An 18,940-nucleotide genomic window follows, 5' to 3' on the forward strand; every position below is an offset into this window, starting at 1 on the left:
CTCTAGTGGTGAGATTGTGAATTGCAATCAGCCGCTCTGTCCACAGCTCGCCTCTCCCTTTCGAAAGGCATAGAGAAGCTGCGGTAGCTGGAACAGGACAAACACGTCATCATCTGAGAAAACATAATGACAAAACACGCTCTATAAAACAGTTTGTCCATTTAGGGCTACTGTAGATGCATAGCAGTGCAAAATGGCGACTTCAATGAAAGAAGGCTAAACACCTCATGAGTGCCGCGAGACCTCCAGACGCGCTTCAACGAGTCTTTACATTGACTTAACATTGAAATCACTAACGCTTGAAGCCTCTACCCTGGCTGGTGTGAACGCAGCATAAAAGTTACACAATGCACCTTTAACTGTGCTCTCTCTGACATCAGGAAATGCTCCTCTAAAAATAAAGATATTGATTTCTGTGTAGAATAAACTCATGCTCTATATACAGTACAGTATAAATTTTTTTCTTCATCGATAAAGTGTTGATTTTTTTGTGCACAACATTAAACACCATAATGGCTGCTACTGCGTGATATGAGATCAATACACCAGATATTCTCAATCTCAGTTTAAATGTCGTTGTATCAGTCAATGTTGAAGTGAGGAAAACATTTTGCACTTTGGTAGATCTAATCACAGGAAGAATGTCAGTACATCGATCACACACACAAGTGTGTTGGCTCCTACCAAAGGACATGAACATTCGAAGGGCTTTATCAAAAGTGAATGAGGTGAACACTTGCGCAGATTGTTACGGTACACACAGACAAAGTGGGTGGGAAATTATGTCCTACAGTTTCAGAAAAATGGAACAAAAGCTGGAACAAAAATGGAACAAAAGCCTTCCAAAATGTACCCTTGTACATAAAAAGTCTATATTAGTAGCCTAGCTCATATGTATGTTACCTCATAGGTAAATTTATACATATCTGTACCCCTTTTAACTCTTTCGCCGTCAGCGTTTATAAAAAAGTTCCCAGCCAACTCCAGCATTTTTCATGATTTTCACAAAAGTTTAATGCCTTCCAGAAAATGTTCTTTAAATATATAAACATACAATATATCAAATGAAAGAACAGACAAAAATCATCCTACCTTCATTAGTTCTCTATTTATCACCTCTCAAATAGGGGTAGGTTTCTTCAAAAACACAAAATTTTAAGCAAAAGCTGAGATAATTCAAATTTTGTGAAGGACTTTTGATAGAGATCAGATACAGAGCGATCCTCAAACATACACGGACATACAGCAGGGCGATACTTCTGGGTTTTATAAGTTGTGGAAGAGCACCACCTGGTGGAAAATAGCGGTATTGTGAAAAGCCGGAAATACTTGTCATTGGCAGGGAAGCGTTTTTATTAATTGATGAGTTAACTTGTCAATTGCGGCGAAAGAGTTAAATGATACTGCCTTTCTCGGTTACCAAACAGTGATGTGAGTTTCTGCTTCTTAGGTCAGCATAATTTGTGTTTCTAGGTTAGTTTCTAGGTTAAGAGGTAATAAAGCACCGTTTTACTTTAGACTAACAACAAAAAAATCGCCTGCTTTCTATACCTTGTTTTACACAAAATGATTAATTTACAGATCATGACTTTTTCAAGTGAATTCAGACAAGACTGAAAGGGATGATGTCCATTCACTTCCACAAGTTTGATGACTTTCACCTGTTTTTTGCTATTACCTCCCAGGCTACCAGTATGGATCTCAATAATAGTAATAATAGTTTTATATTGCATCTATTTACAAACTCAAGGGGACTTTACAAACAAGAAATAAGGAAATACAGATAAGACAGATATTATAAAGCATAACAAAATATACAGCAAGCACAAGATCAAGAAGTATACAGTAACATGAACTCATGGGAGGCTAAACAGAAGCCCTGGATCCATGATGTGTCAAGTAATGCACACACATTTCATAATATTTGTTTTGTTGTGTTGTCGACTACTTTCTAATCCAAATTATTTGAGTCACCTCCTCTGTTGCCTGCACACTTTGACATTGATGCATACTGAGGGGAAAATACTGTATTATATACTGTAGCTGAAAAATACACACACGGCTATTTTAAAAGTGTGCAATGCTGTGTAAAATAGACCCCATAAGATAAGGATTTATAACGGTGTCCACCTTGCTGCCCATTTTATGGTGTGTTGGATGCTTATGGCACTGAGCACAGGTTTTATGAAGACTGAACGTTGTATAGTTTTCCTCTAACTTAATCACGACTCTGTACTGACCTGGAAGACACACATGTATAGAGAAAAATAGAGATATTTCTTTATTGCTTCTGGCCTTAGTGACTCTCAAACATTGTTATTGTGATTATTTTGAAATAAGACACTGTGACATCTCTGTCAGCATTGTCTGACTTTCATAAGTCTTAGGCCACTCAGGTGGACCAATATAGTTTTATTTTTTTTTACAAAATACTTGACAGGATTATAAGACCAAGGACCTTATTTTGTAACTCTGGGGTGTCAAGGATCCCTTGGTGGATTAGCAGATACTGAACGTATTGGATAAAACAGATTGTTGTATTACATGCCTGACCTTTAATAACATGCATATCATTTGTATGTATTTACATACTTTGTTATAATGCTCACTAGGGGTGGGCGATATGACCAAAATCTTCTATCACGATAGGATTAATTTTATATCATGATAACGATATGTATCACGGTAGAGTTTTTTATGTTTTAATAAGGTTTAAATCTTTAATACCATAGAAATGTTCATAATTCTCACAAAAAACATATACAAGCATAGAAAGAAGATAAAAACAAACAAAACTCAAGCTCTCTGAAGATACACAGCCAATAAGAATGATAATAAATAATTATGCATGTATGTATAGGCCTATATATATTTTTATTTAAGGTAGAAAAGTGATTTAATCAGGAGCAGTGAGAGATTTTTTTCTCAATGCTGTTTGATTAACACGAGTGACAGACAGGAGCAAAATTAGGTAACTTCCCCTTTAAGACCAAAGTCCGGATCCAATACACTGTTACACATGCGCTTTCTCTTTTAGCTGTTTACTTTCTCTTAAGACCTTACTGGTCGTGTTTATGATGATGCTTGCAAAGACAGGAATTTTGACGCATATGTGTATTTAAGGCCAATAAAGCGGGAAAAATGCTCACGAGCTTAATAAGCAGAGGTCGCGCGACTTGCGCGCTCCTCACAGACAGAAAGAGCAGCGGTTGCGCGACTTGTCCGCTCCTGACACACAGAAAGAACGCACGCATACAGATCTGTTGTCTGTGTTTCAATGGCTTAAAATAACTTGTTTTAAAACTGCAGTGCTTAAATACGTGTACAAACGTTACGTTCTCGCGACCACACGCACAGGAGCGTGACGTGGGCACGTAACCTCGATAGAAACGATAGTCCAAAATCTCTACCGGTTGACAAATTTCTACCGGTTAATTTTGTCTACCGGTTTATCGCCCACCCCTAATGCTCACATTATACAAACCATGCAATTGAAAGTCATTCAAATAACTTACAGTAATAAATTACTATATTTTAAAGGTACAATATGAGTTTTTATTGGCATCTAGTGGTTAAGATTGCAAATTGCAACCAACCTCAATTTCGAAACGTAATGAGAAGCTACAGTGTACGGTAGCTCTACATGTTACACAATGCACCTTTAATGTAAATGGCACAATGAAGAAATTAGAAATAATGTCTATATATAATGAAACAAATTTATAGATATTTTAATACAAATATATATATATATATATATATATATATATATATATATATATATATATATATATATATATTTGTATTAAAATATCAACTTTTTCACAGCCTGTTTTAATCTACTCCTGGTGTTGTTTGAAATACTGTGTGAGCTACAATTTGACATTTCTTTGGAATGCTTTCTTTTTTCCTGCATGAAATATAAATGCATTCGCTTTGAACTGTGACTCTCACATCCGTCAGCATAGCGAAATTTAGCTCGTTGACTTCCCCTCCCATCCTTTTAAACCAAATGACAACCAGTCCCTCTCTTTTCCTCTCTTATTGTGGTTTGTTCATTTGCAAGCTTTTAAATCACTTACAACAAAAGCAAACTTCCCAATCTCCATAGACATCAGAGTAGATCTATCTCTCTCTTTGCTTTTGTCTTTGTCATTATTTTCCTTACTCTCTGTGAACATAGAGGTTCCCTGTGGTTTGGTCCCTGCAGGTTATGAATAAAAGAGGAGAAAGAGATTTTGGAGAGAGAAACCGGTGCACCATGTGCATATCTGGCCACTCGGGAGACATAGGGCTCTATCTTACACCCGGCGCAATGCAGCGCAATGCGCGACGCAAGTGTCTTTCGCTAGTTTCCACCCTAATTTTCACGTTTAGCGCCGCGTTGTTTAAATAGCAAATGCATTTGCGCCCCCTTTTGCGCCCATGGGCGTTCTGGTCTGAAAACGAGGTGTGTTCAGGCGCATTGTTGGCGCGTTGCTATTTTGAGGCAACTAAAATAGACTACGCCATTGACCAACAAAAACCTGGTCTAAAGTCTAAAGTCAATGGCGCAATGTGTTTTATGTTATTTAAAGAGCGCATTAGTAAAATGTGCCTATAAACGGGAGGACAACGCGGGTTTGCTTATCACAAAGTACATGAATGCGCAGCAGCACAAAAATGCTTTTAAATATGAAATATTAAAGGATTGAATGTAAAAGATTATTATTGAGTCTCTTGGACATAAATGAGGAACGATTATGAGACGTTAGAAGGCACAAAGAGCTGCTTCACCTGCAGCCTGGTAAGTAAATAAATGCTTTGCTTTGAACAAATGCGTCTGTTTTTAAATGTTTTTTTTTAATGCTACCTCACGGATTTATTGTATATGATGACTCTGTACCTGTGGATATGGTGAAATGAGAAACATTTTTAAGTAATGCTTAAAAAAACTCTTTGCTAAAAAAACCGCTGTCCAAAGTGCTGAAACATGAGGAGAGCCGTTTGTAAATTCTTTATCTCCTGTTTGTTATAAATAAAGTATTTTTAGAGTACAAACCTTATCTTACATACTTGTAAATTATTTTTGATGATATTGGATAGCCATACATTTAAAGCAATTACAAGCCTGCTTTTTACTTCCATGACTAAAAGAAAACGGGTTTTAAAGGTTTTAATAAAAAAATAACAATTTCAATACAAGTGAAAAACAACACAATTATTTAACATTAATATTAAACTGGGGATCTTCTTCCTCCGCTTAGTTTTTCAGTTTACAAAGTCCGTCATCTAAATAGGGATTAGACATAACGCCAGCGCAACTGGCTTTTAAAGGGGATGAGAGCTGTGACTCTCATTGGTTTACTGCACGTTACGCCCAAAATACTCCCATTACAATAGGACCTACCCTTTTCGACCATGCGCTCGGCGCAAAAACCATTTTTCCCGTCGTTAAATTAGCAAAAGTGGATTCGGACACGCCCATTTAGACGTTGCGCTGTGCGCTTTAGACAATGCGCTTAGATCGTTAAAATAGGGCCCATAATCTGTGTCCAAAAGCAATGAATCAGTAACACAGTAATGTTGTTAATCTAACAAATATCTACTTTTACATTGCATTGACATTTATGCACTTGGCATACACTTTTATCCAAAGCAACTTATAGTACATTTAAGGTATGTATTTAATAAGTATGTGTGTTCATAGGGAATCAACCCCATGACCTTGGTGTTGGTAACACGGAGCTCTACCAACTGATCTATAGGAATACAATTATTTTCTTACAGTTTCTGTAATTGTTATTTTAATCAGTGACATCTTAATGTGATTTGTAGCCTGACGTTGCCATACTCAATTCTAGTCAGAATTTGATCTTCCCGTTCTCAAAATGTTGTGGGCGGGGCTAAGATCGGCTGGCACCCAGGCTATGTGATTTGGGCACAGTAAAATAACATCCTACAAAGAACAGTAAGGGTGGATATTTCAGATATATTATTAGAAATATGTAAATTTTTAGCTCAAAAGAACACTGGTGAATTATGAATGCATACATTTGCATATCTGCATTATTTTAATGTACAGTTGCCTTTATTGCATTAAACACACACACACACACACACACTGCTTTAAATTCATCTCTTGTTTATTTATTGGTTTAAATCCCAAAGGGTTGTTTACAGTGTTATAAGCATACTTAATGTCTGTTTCCCCGAATTCAATGTACGTCACAACTCTCAGTTCCAATTGCATGTAAAGTAGGAATTGTCATGCATAGAAAGAGTTGAGTAGTGCAGGTACTGCATGAGAAGTATGGCCATAAGAGCGCCTGGGACCCTCTACATCCGCCCACAGGGAGATCAGTGACATCCAAACCTTCCTTCCTGTTTGACAGCCTAAACATATAACATGGAAATTAGACTCTGTCTCTGTCATTTCCACTTGTCAGTTCCCTCTTAGGTACTCGTTTCCTACTGTATGTAGATATTCTCTTGTTTATAAATCTCTTTCATTCTATTTTTGGCATTTCCTGCTTCTAGTACATCATCCCTGGCGAACCTTGTCAGTAATTCTGTCTGTGTGTCTGTCTGTTTGTCACGTCAGCTGCATGTGCTCTCATTGTCTTTTATCTTTGCAGCTGGTTTCAGTGGGATTCAGGCTGATCTGCTCCTATAAACGTTAAAAGACAAGCTTGTGCAACTGATGTGACTGTTGGGTCGAATTAACTCTCTTTTTAATCAACTTTTATGTTTTGTTTCTGATTTTAATTTTATTAATATCTGATTCATTCATTTATGAGTGGTTGGCATAAACGGGGCTATATAAGTTTCTGCTCAAAACTGTTTGAGTGTTTACACATTGAAAGGACTGTAGTAAAAAAATAACTTTATTAATGTTGTATACAGTTACAGAAAAACATTTCGGAAAAGGTCCCTATAGCTGTCACTGGGACAGAACCCATTAAAAAGTTCCCTACAATTTGGATACAATTTGATGTACTAATAAGCACTCTTGGTACCAATACCCTGGATGTACCAACTATTTAGGTGCAAAGGTGTACTTTTTGAAAAAAGTATTGCCCCAGTGATAGCTAGGGAGCTTTTTTTTGACAATTTTTCTGAGAGTGTATGTGGGTGTCTCATTCCCCAACCATAAGCAATGTAAGATTTTTAAGCAGTTCTCAAAAGAAAATAAGTCATTAGGCATGTTGGGTGTGGTTAAGCTTGCTAAGGTTGCCGTGGATCTTTCTTTATCCATTGGCAGTGTTTTCAGTGCTTTGGCCTTTGACCTCAGCCATTACTGAATGCAAGCAGGTCATGTGGGCAATGGCTCAAAACCCACCAATTAGCATTACATAGAGTGAATGCATTAAAGCCAATACCCCATGGGACATCACTTTTGCCTCACACACCAGCTGAGACCCAGTGAAAGACATCAGTCTATTTCTTATAATTGGGCATCATTGTATGAAAGCAATACAGTAGTGAAGTAGTTTACATTGAGGACAGGCGTCTTACCCATTATAGACCTGTATAGAGGACTTATAATAGACCCAAAATGTTTAGTGCATCTTGAATAAATCATGATTTAACCACTTGGTGTCTGCCAATGTACTGTATGGATTTCTCATGAGCTTAGCTAAAGTCATAATATAACAACCTAAAAATAATTCTGTTGAGTTCATTACCACAAATTAAAATGATCCCATAATTGACTGCACCATATGCCATCCCATTCTCACCAAATGCATACAAATAACACACAGTGTGATTACCGTGCAATGGATACGCCAAATTTCAATTTTGCATGCATATGATACGCCTGTCCTTCCCGTTCACTTATATGGCGCATCTTTTCATGTTGTTTTATTTATTTATTTATTTTTATTTGTTTTCTGTTTTTTTTAACCATTTTCGCTTGGGTTTAGGGTTAAATTTGGGTTTTGCTTTAGGATGTCATTTAATACTGTATATAGGTTTCTCCATGTTTTGTCTATTTTTAAATCATGGTCGCTTGGAGTTGGGGTTAGAATCGGGGTTTGGGTTAGGATATCATTTTATGTTACAAAAAGTTAGATGGTTTTGCATCTCTTTGCAGCTCTTCATATAAAGTATTAACTTACTGTAGTCATTTGTATTACTTCATTGATAGATGTATGTGTCATATAAACCTAGGATGGCATCGGGATGAGTAAATTATGAGATAGTTTTTTATTTACCTAAAATGTACCTAAATCTTTTGAAAATTTTATTCTTAAAATGTTTTTCCTCTCTGACACTGTTTCTTTGCATTTGTAAAGAAGAGAAAGTTGTGCATGCACTCTCTTATCTAGCAGAACTTCGCTTTGAACAGCAGAAGTTGATAAATGGTTTCAAACATGACCTTTCTCTAAAGGGTAAAGCCAGTAGCATTGCCTGCTCCCTTATCAGGACAAAGTGCTGAGGAAGCACCCACAATGGTTCCTATATGAAGTTTTATTCCTGCCAGAACTTAAACTTGTGTTATCATTTTATTTGACTTTCTCTCAGTGTAAGTGCATTCTCCGGTTACCTGGTTGCCTTAAAATTTTGAGTTAATTCAACTTAAAAAACTTTTTGACTAATATTTTTGGAAAGGCACAAAGTCTGAGTACTGTTGTGCGTCTGATAAATGTTTTTGTGATTAAAGAAAACATTTACAACAGCTAAAAAAGCTTGACTGTTTTTGGATTAGTTGATCAAAAGGCCAATATAATTTTCCATTAAAACATTTTGTTTATTTTAAAGAATTTGTGGGGAAAATGCCTACATATTAGTGGTTTACTCTTTGTTGTAAACATTTTTATGAAGGAAGAGCATCTATAATCTGTTGCAATAAAATACACTTTATGCAGTTAATTACTGAAGTTGGATAATATTTTTTATGTTTGACAGGTGCTTTTATCCCCTAAAGGGCCAATATTATGCCAATTTTTACAAGATGTAATATAAGTCTCAGGTGTGTCTAGGATGTGTCTGTGAAGTTTCAGCTCATTTGTTCATTTGTGCATTTGTTCATTTGTGCATTTCCATAATGCATTTTTGGGTAAGAGCAAAAAAGTCTGTTTTCACATAAATGCAAATGAGCTGCTTTCAGTTAAAACTAGATTTGGGTCCTGTGAATATATTCTGAGACAGTATCTTTATCCGCATTAGAGCTTCACTGCTAACTGCTAACAAACACATTAAGAAAAGCTTTTGGGTAAAGTTAACCGTAGGTCAGTGGATGTGGGTGGGACTTTGTTTGTGTGACATTAACAAGAAATTCAAAACAGCATGTCTATGGGGATTAAAAAAAAATGGTGGATTTTTTAATTGTTGGGTTGTTGTGTTCACACTGCCAACACATATTTGTGTCCAAACACCTTATCAAAGTGGATTTTACATAATTTGGGCCTATAAAAGTGCATTCTAGATATACATTTTATCAATATGCGTGTTTCATGATAATTGACTCAACAATCTTTGTGTTGCAAACACACTGTGCTACCAGTTTAGCCACAGAAAAACAGATAAATTGGATGATGACTGTTTATTTATGCACAATCCATTTAAAAATCCATTTGTATTTCATTCTAACCAAAAGAGAGTTTGAGATGAAAAAAAATTAAGATGAAGATGATGACACATATAGGCTATATCTATAAATATTTGTAAGGAAGTCCTGTGTGTATTCGTTCCCAGCAATTGTAAAGTCAAGCAGAAAGTCATTAATTCATTCAGTTTTTGAAGAAAGTTATTTTTGTTGCCTTGAGGGAGGAGATGTTGTTTTTTCTCTTTCAGTCGTATATAAACCTCGTTTCCTCTCTTCATTAATTCCATTTGCGCAGTCATGCATGCAAGAGATAACACTCGTAATTAAAGGCCTCTGCAGACGTGAAAGTACTTGGAGGAAAAGGAACGAATGAATGAGGGTTATTCTTCAACAGCTTTTTACCTTTAATCTTTACCTTTAAACTGTTTGAATCATGAGACATTGATGTAACTTTGTAACTCTTAAGCATTAATGGTAATTTACCACAATAAGAATCCTTGAGATGTCGTCGCTGAACTTTTTTGACAGCGATCAGTTGTTAAATGTTTTGGTCCTGCTCGATTTTTGTTTACTTTGAGTAAAATAATGAAAAGTTTTTCATAAGATCCCCTGGGGTCAATGTGTTAGCATGACAGAAGCTTGAAGCTCATTTTTCCTTTGCCCGAGTGCCTCTCACGTAAATTATTTGATTTTGATGGCTTACTTTTCATTCCTGTTCCAGAAAACCACCACAGGTTTATCATTGCTATCAAAAGTATTATTTTGTTTTTGTTTGTTTGTTGATCACGAAGTACAAAGCAGATTAGAAAAACTAGGATTCTGTGTATTCACAGCGCTGCCATTGTTGTTTACAATGTGTGGAATGGTGCGCTGTGATTTGTTAAGCGGATTTATTGCATTCAGCAGAGAAGGACGACTGGCGTTTGTCAGGTTTTGGGAAAAACTGGATAAAAGATGACAGAATAACATTGCGGAAATCGGATTTTGCGTAAAATTAAGAATTTACTTTTTAATACTGACCAGATACAATACTGATTTAGGGGTAAAACCATTTTTTTCAACATGGCATTTATCGCGTTTTGGAACCAAACTGTTCATATATCTTAATGCACTTTAATGGGGACGTACACACCAAATGCAAATCTGCATGATTAGATAACATACCAATTCAATGCAAATACACAAATTTGACACAAACTCACGCAGGGCGATGTAAATGATGCGAACTGGCGGCGTGATTGCCGCAAACACTTTTCGCGGAAGTTAAAAATTTTGGCACAAAATTGGTGCATGGCACAAAGTTAAATCCCGCAAGTAATCTAGAGCGAGGAATGCAATATTGGTGTGTAAGTCCCATTATGCTGCGTAGTGCGTACATACCAAATGCGAATTCAGTGTTTTTCTCGAGAAGATTAAGTCAATGCAAAGACGTAAATTGACACAAACTTGCGCATGCGATGCAAATGATGTGAATTGAGCACGATAGCCATGAAAACAAGCGCTATTCGCCTCCAACATGTCTTCCGCACAAGTTGAACAAATTCAACTCGCCTCTAAAATTCACCTGACCCATTGTTAAATCAAGCGAGTAATATTGAGCGAGGATCGCAATGCGAATACAGGCTTTGCTTTTGGTGTGTACGTCACATAAGTCACTCTGGATAAATCTACCAAATGCATAAATCTAAATGTAAATAAGAAATATCCTCTGTTTGCTTTTGTGCAATGCATGTGTTTGTTTGCAGTTAATTCAACGTTATTTGAGATTTTTCTTTTCTGGATTTGTTTTATTGAAAGGTTTGCTGCAAAGGTTTTTTATGGAATCTTGTAAAAAAATTGACAATGCTGCAAATAAGTGAGCCCTACATTTTTATTATTTCTTCTGAGAATAAATCTGTTTTATTTTTACGTATAAATGTGTAATATTTTTATATTGTTATCATATTGATGCATTTATAATTTGATGATTGTAGTAAATGTATTATTATAATGGTCACTGATGTTTGCATGCTTACACCCCCCCATTGTAGCACTTATGTTGCCAGGCAACGGATCTTGGCCTGACACTCCTGTGGTGTCCTCTGCATGCATTGTCCTGAATAGAGAAATTTGATGAAGATATGGTGTGTTCAACAAAGCTCAAACAATTTTGTTTCTGAAAGCACAATATTAAATATTCAGGCCTTGCTGTTTTTTACTCTATTTAGATGTATAAGAGTGTGATTCAAAGGAAACTTTTTAAGTAATAAAAGGCTCCATAAAGAACCAAAAAAATTTGGCATAGAAGAACCTTTGTTTCACGAAGAGATTTTTAATTTTTAACTCTGAATCTCCTACTCTCCTCTCAGTCTCCTCTTGTCCTATATTTTGTCAAGGAAATGTCCTAGATTCTTACCAACACTCATTATTGAGACACTTTAAATGGCAGAAGAGAGATGAGACGTCTCTGCCAGCATCAGTGTGATTGAAACGAAATAAGGTGAATTTTCAATAGTAAAACAAAAGTTTGTGGTATTCATATTCCACATGTGATACATAAAAAAGGTACAATTTTTGTGTGTGTTCAGACAGCGCATCAACATCATTGCAGGAATCTGGGCATTTGATTTACTCGTTGCTATGGGCAACCGCCCTGGCCCTGTTTATGTGTGAGCTCATGTTTTAATTAATCTCATCATGGAAACGCAGTCATTATATTTGTCAGGATGTAACACGCTTGAGTATTCATCTGACTTTTGAGTGTAAATGAGACCATTAAGCTTGTAATATTCATAGCAGACAGCCTCAATTGCTTCACTTCAGTGTGACAGTTTATCCACAGGCCCAATTATCAAATCTCCTCATCACCTTTATGAGAATAAAACCGATCACCTTTAAGAAAATTAACTGCTAATGTTCCTCTCATGTCTAATAATCTGGCATGCATTTTTATCTTGAGGCAAAAATAGATTGCCACTAATATGTAAAAGATTAATGTGCTTTCTAAACTGTAAACAACATAATGTATGCTGGTACATTTCTATTGATTTAAAAGCTTAAGTGTTGCATCACAGAAACCTTTAAACCACGACCAGATCAATCTGGATTAATGCCATGAAGCTTTTGTCTACCACAGACACAAATGTGGTTACAGCGAATCTCAGCGCCTCCATAACCGCATTTTATGTTTGAACAAATTGGATCACTTTATCACACAGACACACACATACAGTACAAACCCAGACATCAAATGATGTGCTGTAAAAATTCCATTCTCACACCCAATATTAATGTTGCATCTGCATTACCATTAGCCCTCTTGCCCTTATTTGTTTGTTTTACTGTATTGTAAAAATAACCGTAGCAAAGTTAAAATTTAATGAATTTAGTCATCTAATGGTTCAAACTAATTGAGTTAAGGCCCACATTAATCTGATAAATTATTCATTTTAGCAGTCTGCATGGTGTATGTATGTAAGGCACTCCTCAATATCTGTAGTTATTGGAGTTTCACTGCTGAAGAAATGATTCTCAGCAGGTTTCTTTGTGTGTCAGCATTTCCACTTCAGAATATCAGTATGACAAATACACAGCTACAGTTCAAGGAAGCGCAATGAGCTTACATGCTGGGAAATGTTGCTTAGGGCTTTTTGGCTACTTCTGATTTCTTTCTATGCCCTGTAGCCCATCTCAAATAGGCTTTAGTTGTACAGTAAGAGATGACTGCAGTGCTGACTGAGCACCGAGTGTACTTTTCCTACCGGCCTGGTGGTGAGATAGATTTGGTTGTCTTCACAGGTTAATATTTTACTTGCTGTTGAAAAATGTGGTGTTTGAATTGCGTTTCTGGACACAAACAGCTGGTGCTGCTGGGAGCAGATGGCTTTATGCACAGATCTGACAGAGCAGGACACAGGACACTGTCACATTACATGAGCTTTCTCTCCTCCCAAGCATTGATTTTTGGGTAAAAGGCTTCACAATGCCATTTTCTGCTTTTGATGTGTAAACACAGCTCATCACTTAACACTTGTGAGCCAATGGTGTTAGCATGATCACATTAGATAGAATTAAAATACAAATGTGTTGCTCTGATGTGTTGGTCAATTATTAAAACAGGTGAAAAATAAAAACGTTACATTCGGTACTTTTGTCTCATATTCACCTTGACTATATATATATATATATATATATCTTGACTCCATAGCAAACAGAGCAATTTTGCCCTAATTGTCCCTGTACTTGTGGAGAGCACAGTATTTATAGTCTATACAATATATTTAATGTATATCTGTATAATAGTGGGAATTGTGATACTGTTATTACACTACACAGTATAACAGTATCACAATTTATTATACTTTTACATATTGATTTGTGCCCTGGGACAATAAAGGCAAAATTGCATTGTTGCTATGGAGTCAAGAAATGTATATGTGTATAGTATAATGGTGTAAATTGTGATACTGTTATAACACAGTTTCAATAGCAGGGCAGTGAATCTCTGGTAGTCCTGTACAGACCTCATATCTCATGATCTAGCTCTGCAAGCCTACAGCGTTTTGTATTGGACCCAAATGGGACTTTAAAGCTATTTAAAGCTCACTGTGTGGCACAGTTTTTAGCATGTGCGCCTACATGGAAACAAGAACCAAAGTGTTTCAACGTTCAATACATTGTTTAATAATATTTTATGCTGAAAACAATTTTTGTGGGTCTTAATTTAGTGCATCAAAAATGTAATTTTTATGATCTTTGTTGTAATGTCCTGCCGTGAAAATCAATAGATCTTCATGTAATTCATTTTAAGCCCTTGATATGCTTTGAAAGTGTGTTTCTTGAAAGGCCGTGAAGCAGGATCGTGTTTGAAAGAGGTTTAATTTTGTGTTTCCAGAGCTCCCAGAGAATTGGACGGACACCAAGGAGACTCTGCTGGAAGGAATGGTGTTTAATGTGAAGTATCTGGGCATGACTCTGGTTGGCCAGCCGAAAGGAGAAGACATGGCGGCAGCTGCCATCAGGAGGATTGTTAGCACGGTCAGTGACCAAAAAGACGATCAAGAAAGTTGTAAGATTTTAACATGCTGGTACAAAAAAAAAAATGCAACAACAGATTTAATGCACTGATATCCTTTGAGTTTACTGCATGAAATTCCCATTGTTCTCATTAGTGTCAAATTGACGCAATGCAACAGAAGCCAAATACACTCAAAAAAATAAAAAGTTGGATTTACTTAAAAAAACTTCGTTAAGTGGGTTCCACATAGCTTTGTTAAGTAATGTCAACAAATAAAATGTAAGTTGTATTTACTAAAAAAGTTTGTGTAAAATTGACAATTTAAATGTTGCATGGACTAAAGAAATCCTAGTAAAGTCACTATTATGAAACATTTAATTGATGAAAACAAAATTAAAAATAATGATTTAATAACTCCATAACAACAAATCAATCAATCAGCATGCAGCTGCTCAATACAACCTTTATTTAATTACAGTTTATCAAACACATCACAAACATATTGAAATGCAATGTAACATTTCAAACCGTTTGTTGGTTAGTTTTGTTCTAAAATATATCAGAACAAGTTAATTAATTTATACATGGCCACTTATTACTCAGGTACCTATCTAATCGTGCTACACTTTTGCAAGAGGGTACAACAATTCTGCCAGAACAACAGTTTACCCATAATACACTGCAGCAGCATCAGCCAATGAGATGCAAGTCTGTATTGGTTTTATTAATCTGTTACTTTTACGCAACAATGTTATATTGGCTGAACAAATAATTTTGAAGTAAAGCTGACAAGACACAGTCTTTTGTTGAAATTACTAAGTTAAATTAATCATATGCCGTTACTTGTGTTCGTTAAGTAAAGTGAACAAGAAATTATTTAGTAAAACTGACTCCAACCAAGTTCATTTTTTTGAGTGTAGTTTTTTGACAGTCCAGGAACTACAGACACGCAAACCTCTGTACAGAAATTACACTGCAAAAAAAAAGTTTCTAGTAAAAATATTAAAGATACCATACAAGATAATACACAGAAAAGATAAAAGTATTTTAATATTAGTGATAATATTTTTTTTTTCATGGAAATATATATATATTTTTACTACATTTATGTTTAAGATGAGATAAGACTGTTTCCGGTAAGAGTTTTTTCAGAATATACTGCATGAAAGTGACAACTATCTTTCAGCAAACCTATTGCCAAGTTTTGAATCCCTGAGATGAGTTTCACTGCACTTTTGATCATTTTCTTTTTAAATCAGTGTTGACTGTCTCCTGGGGTGAAGAAAGACCCTCCAGATACGCTTTGCCTGATTTAATTTGTCCTTGAGAAGTACTGTTTCTCTCCTCTCCACACTTGAAGTGTAACGTTCCCTCGCCCATACACTCTTAAAATTAAAGCTTACTAAAATGTTTTTTTTTTTTGTATGGTTCTTCTTTAACATCCACAAAACCTTTCAGTTACATAAATGGTTCTTTGTGGTGAAAAAACTATTTGACTTTATAAAAGTAAGAAAGAAATTATTATTTTGAAAGGTTCTTCTATGGCATTACTACAGTATGAACCCGTTGAAGCCTTTATTTTTAAGTGTCTACTGGCATTTTTTCCTCCTTGTCCACTGCAGTAATGTGCTCATGTGTTCATTTTACTTGATCACAGAAACACCACCTAAGCAAGTTGAAACTGAATATATATAGCATTCAGCTCTTCTATCTACAGCGATGTCAGCCTGGTTACATTTAATGGCCCACATAGACTTTGCTGACCTTTTAAAGATATTGTTTTCGGTCGATGAGTTATGAACGGTATTTCAAAGCTGAACTGTGATAAAGTTGTTCGTCCAGCTGTCCTGCCAATAAGACAGAAAAGTACTGATAAAACATCTTCAGTAGACAGCAAGATAAAAATGTTTAAGCTCAAAAATTTCTCCTTAAAGGGAAAATATGCTCATTTTCCAGCTCCCCTAGAGTTCAACATTTGATTCTTACAGTTTTGGAATCCAGTTGATCTCCGGGTCTGGCGCTACCACTTTTAGCATAGCTTAGCATAATCCATTGAATCTGATTAGACCATTAGCATCACTGTATTTACATTGTGTCCTAAGACCGACGGAAATTTAAAAGTTGTGATTTTCTAGGCAGATATGGCATTATTCTGGCATAATAATCAAGGACTTTGCTGCTGTACATGGCTGCAGGGGGTGCAATGACATAACGCAGTGCCCGAAAAAAGTCCCCTACTATTGAACGTAACCAAGGGGACTATTTTCGGCTGCTGCGCAATATTATTGCGCCTCCTGCAGCCATGTTACATCAGCAAAGTCAAAGAGACACTCCACTTTCAAAAAAAAGTGAAGTGTCCCTTTAAAGCTCACATAACATGATGTTTCTGCTTATCTTATGTTAATCTAGAGCAGTGGTTTTCAAACTGGGGGCCGGGGCCCCCAGGGGGGCCGCGAGATGGTGCCAGGGGGGCCCCAGTTTTATGAAATTTTATGAAATACATTAATTTATCATGAATTCTGTGTAATTAAACCTAAAAAAAATAAGGCTACTAACCAAAAGCACTACTTTTTCGTATAATTTAATGTTTTTTTATTAAAATGTTGAGTTTTAGAACAGTTTTTTGTCACAAATTTTCTTTGGGGGGGGCCGCGAAGGAATGCACCCTACACAAGGGGGGCCACACGCTGAAAAAGTTTGGGAACCACTGATCTAGAGTACCTGTAGAGTAGTACTACATCCTTCTTATACCTTTAGTTTGATCAGATTTATAAAAGACAGATCAGCTGTACCGGTTCTTTCCAAATAAGCCCGAGCTCCTTGAGACGTACCATGGGGTGGAGCGTGTCACAAGCAAGCACACACCATTATCCCACTATCTCTGGATAACTATGATTCACTACATATTCATGTAGTTTTTTGCACTTGTGCCCCGATTGCCAACAAAACACAGACATTTGAGGCAGTTTTACTTACCGCTTGCGACTCATGACCCGCCCCATTTCCACGAAATCCAGCGTTTAACGAACACAAACGCATCACATCGCCGGTACCCGAGATAAGCAAACTATATTCATTGTTTCCATAATACTAGGATCTTTGAGACGCTGAACAAGCTTAAATTTCCCCCACAAACAACAATACACTTCTTTGGTGACGTAAATTTCGTGTCAGCTCTTGGTTGGTGTGTGCGTGCGCTATTCTGGTTAAAGTGCCCATATAAGGACTTCCACTGTACTTCATGCACTGAAATTGCCCATAAAGAAATAAAGCAAGATTGTTATGTAAGAATCCTTCATATTTGAACTTTACAAAACTTGTATGAACCCTGAGAAGTGGATTGGGCACGGAAATACGCTGTCATACGTCCAAAACTGCTTTTTTGACACTTTGCCTATGTTTAGCATAATGCATCCAACTTTTAAGTGTTAATAAAGTGTTAATAAGTTACAATTATACATGAAATAGTTTCCCCCTTCCCCCTTATAATTTAGCCAAACCAGATAATCTCATCTATATCTTAAAAGCTCATAAATTTAAAGCTTCATACTTTTAGTTTATTTCAACATTTTTTCACATACTGTATGTTTTTTTTTTAAATTAAAGCAATTTTAGAGAAAAGTTTAAGACAAATTGAAACAGAACTCTGAATTGAACAAAAATCTATCTGCCGAAGTATAAAAAGAGCAACTTTTGAGCAACACCATTTTCTCCTCTGTTAACTGCAGGCTCGCGCCAGCGCCAAAAAGTTCAGGAAGGTGACCCTCACTGTTTCTCCTAAAGGAATCATCATCTCAGACACAGAGACCAATGACCTCATCGAAGACGTTTCCATTTACAGGTAATAAACCTTCTAAATACCATAGTTTTATTAATGCACAGTGCATTTAGTATTTTTTTTCTCAATAATCAACACTCAGTACTCCATGACAACGTGAAAACAGAATTTTAGAAATGTAAAATTATTAAACAGAATTTTAGAAATGTAAAATTATTAAAAAGAATAAAAATGCATGCGGACCCCTTGCAATAACACTTAAAATTTAGCTCAGTTGCTCAGCTCAGATCGTTGCTGAGATGTTTTGAGTCAACCCATGCAGTTGATTGGACATGATTTGGACATGCACCCCTCTCTACAAAAGAGAGGCCTCACAGCTGACAATGCATATCAGAGCAAAAACCAAGCTATGAGGTTAGAGTAACTGTCTGCAGAGCCCAGAGACAGAGACACAGATCTGGGGAAAGCTAAAAAAATTTGTGTTGCACTGAAGATTCGTTGTAGTACAGTGGCCTCCATAATTCTCAAATAAATTGTAGAAATTTGGCATAATCTGGACTTTCCGAAAGCTTGTCGGCCAGCCACACTGAGCAATACCATAACACCATAAGGTTTCTTTTTGTACCTTTACAGG

The 18,940-nt window shown here is 36.3% G+C and overlaps 1 protein-coding gene across 4 annotated transcripts in view; it reads left to right on the forward strand.

The window, feature by feature from the left end:
- LOC135738993 (low density lipoprotein receptor adapter protein 1) overlaps positions 1-18,940 on the forward strand; it is a 38,829-nt gene that overhangs the window by 1,848 nt on the left and 18,041 nt on the right. For all 4 annotated transcript variants that reach the window (XM_065257233.2, XM_065257232.2, XM_065257231.2 and 1 more), the window contains exons 2-3: positions 14,406-14,548; positions 18,257-18,369. In XM_065257233.2, coding sequence (XP_065113305.1) covers positions 14,406-14,548; positions 18,257-18,369 — 256 coding nt within the window. The remainder of the gene's footprint in view (positions 1-14,405; positions 14,549-18,256; positions 18,370-18,940) is intronic.

This window comes from Paramisgurnus dabryanus, chromosome 12, assembly GCF_030506205.2.
Source record: "Paramisgurnus dabryanus chromosome 12, PD_genome_1.1, whole genome shotgun sequence".
NCBI classification, from domain to species: Eukaryota; Metazoa; Chordata; class Actinopteri; order Cypriniformes; family Cobitidae; genus Paramisgurnus; species Paramisgurnus dabryanus.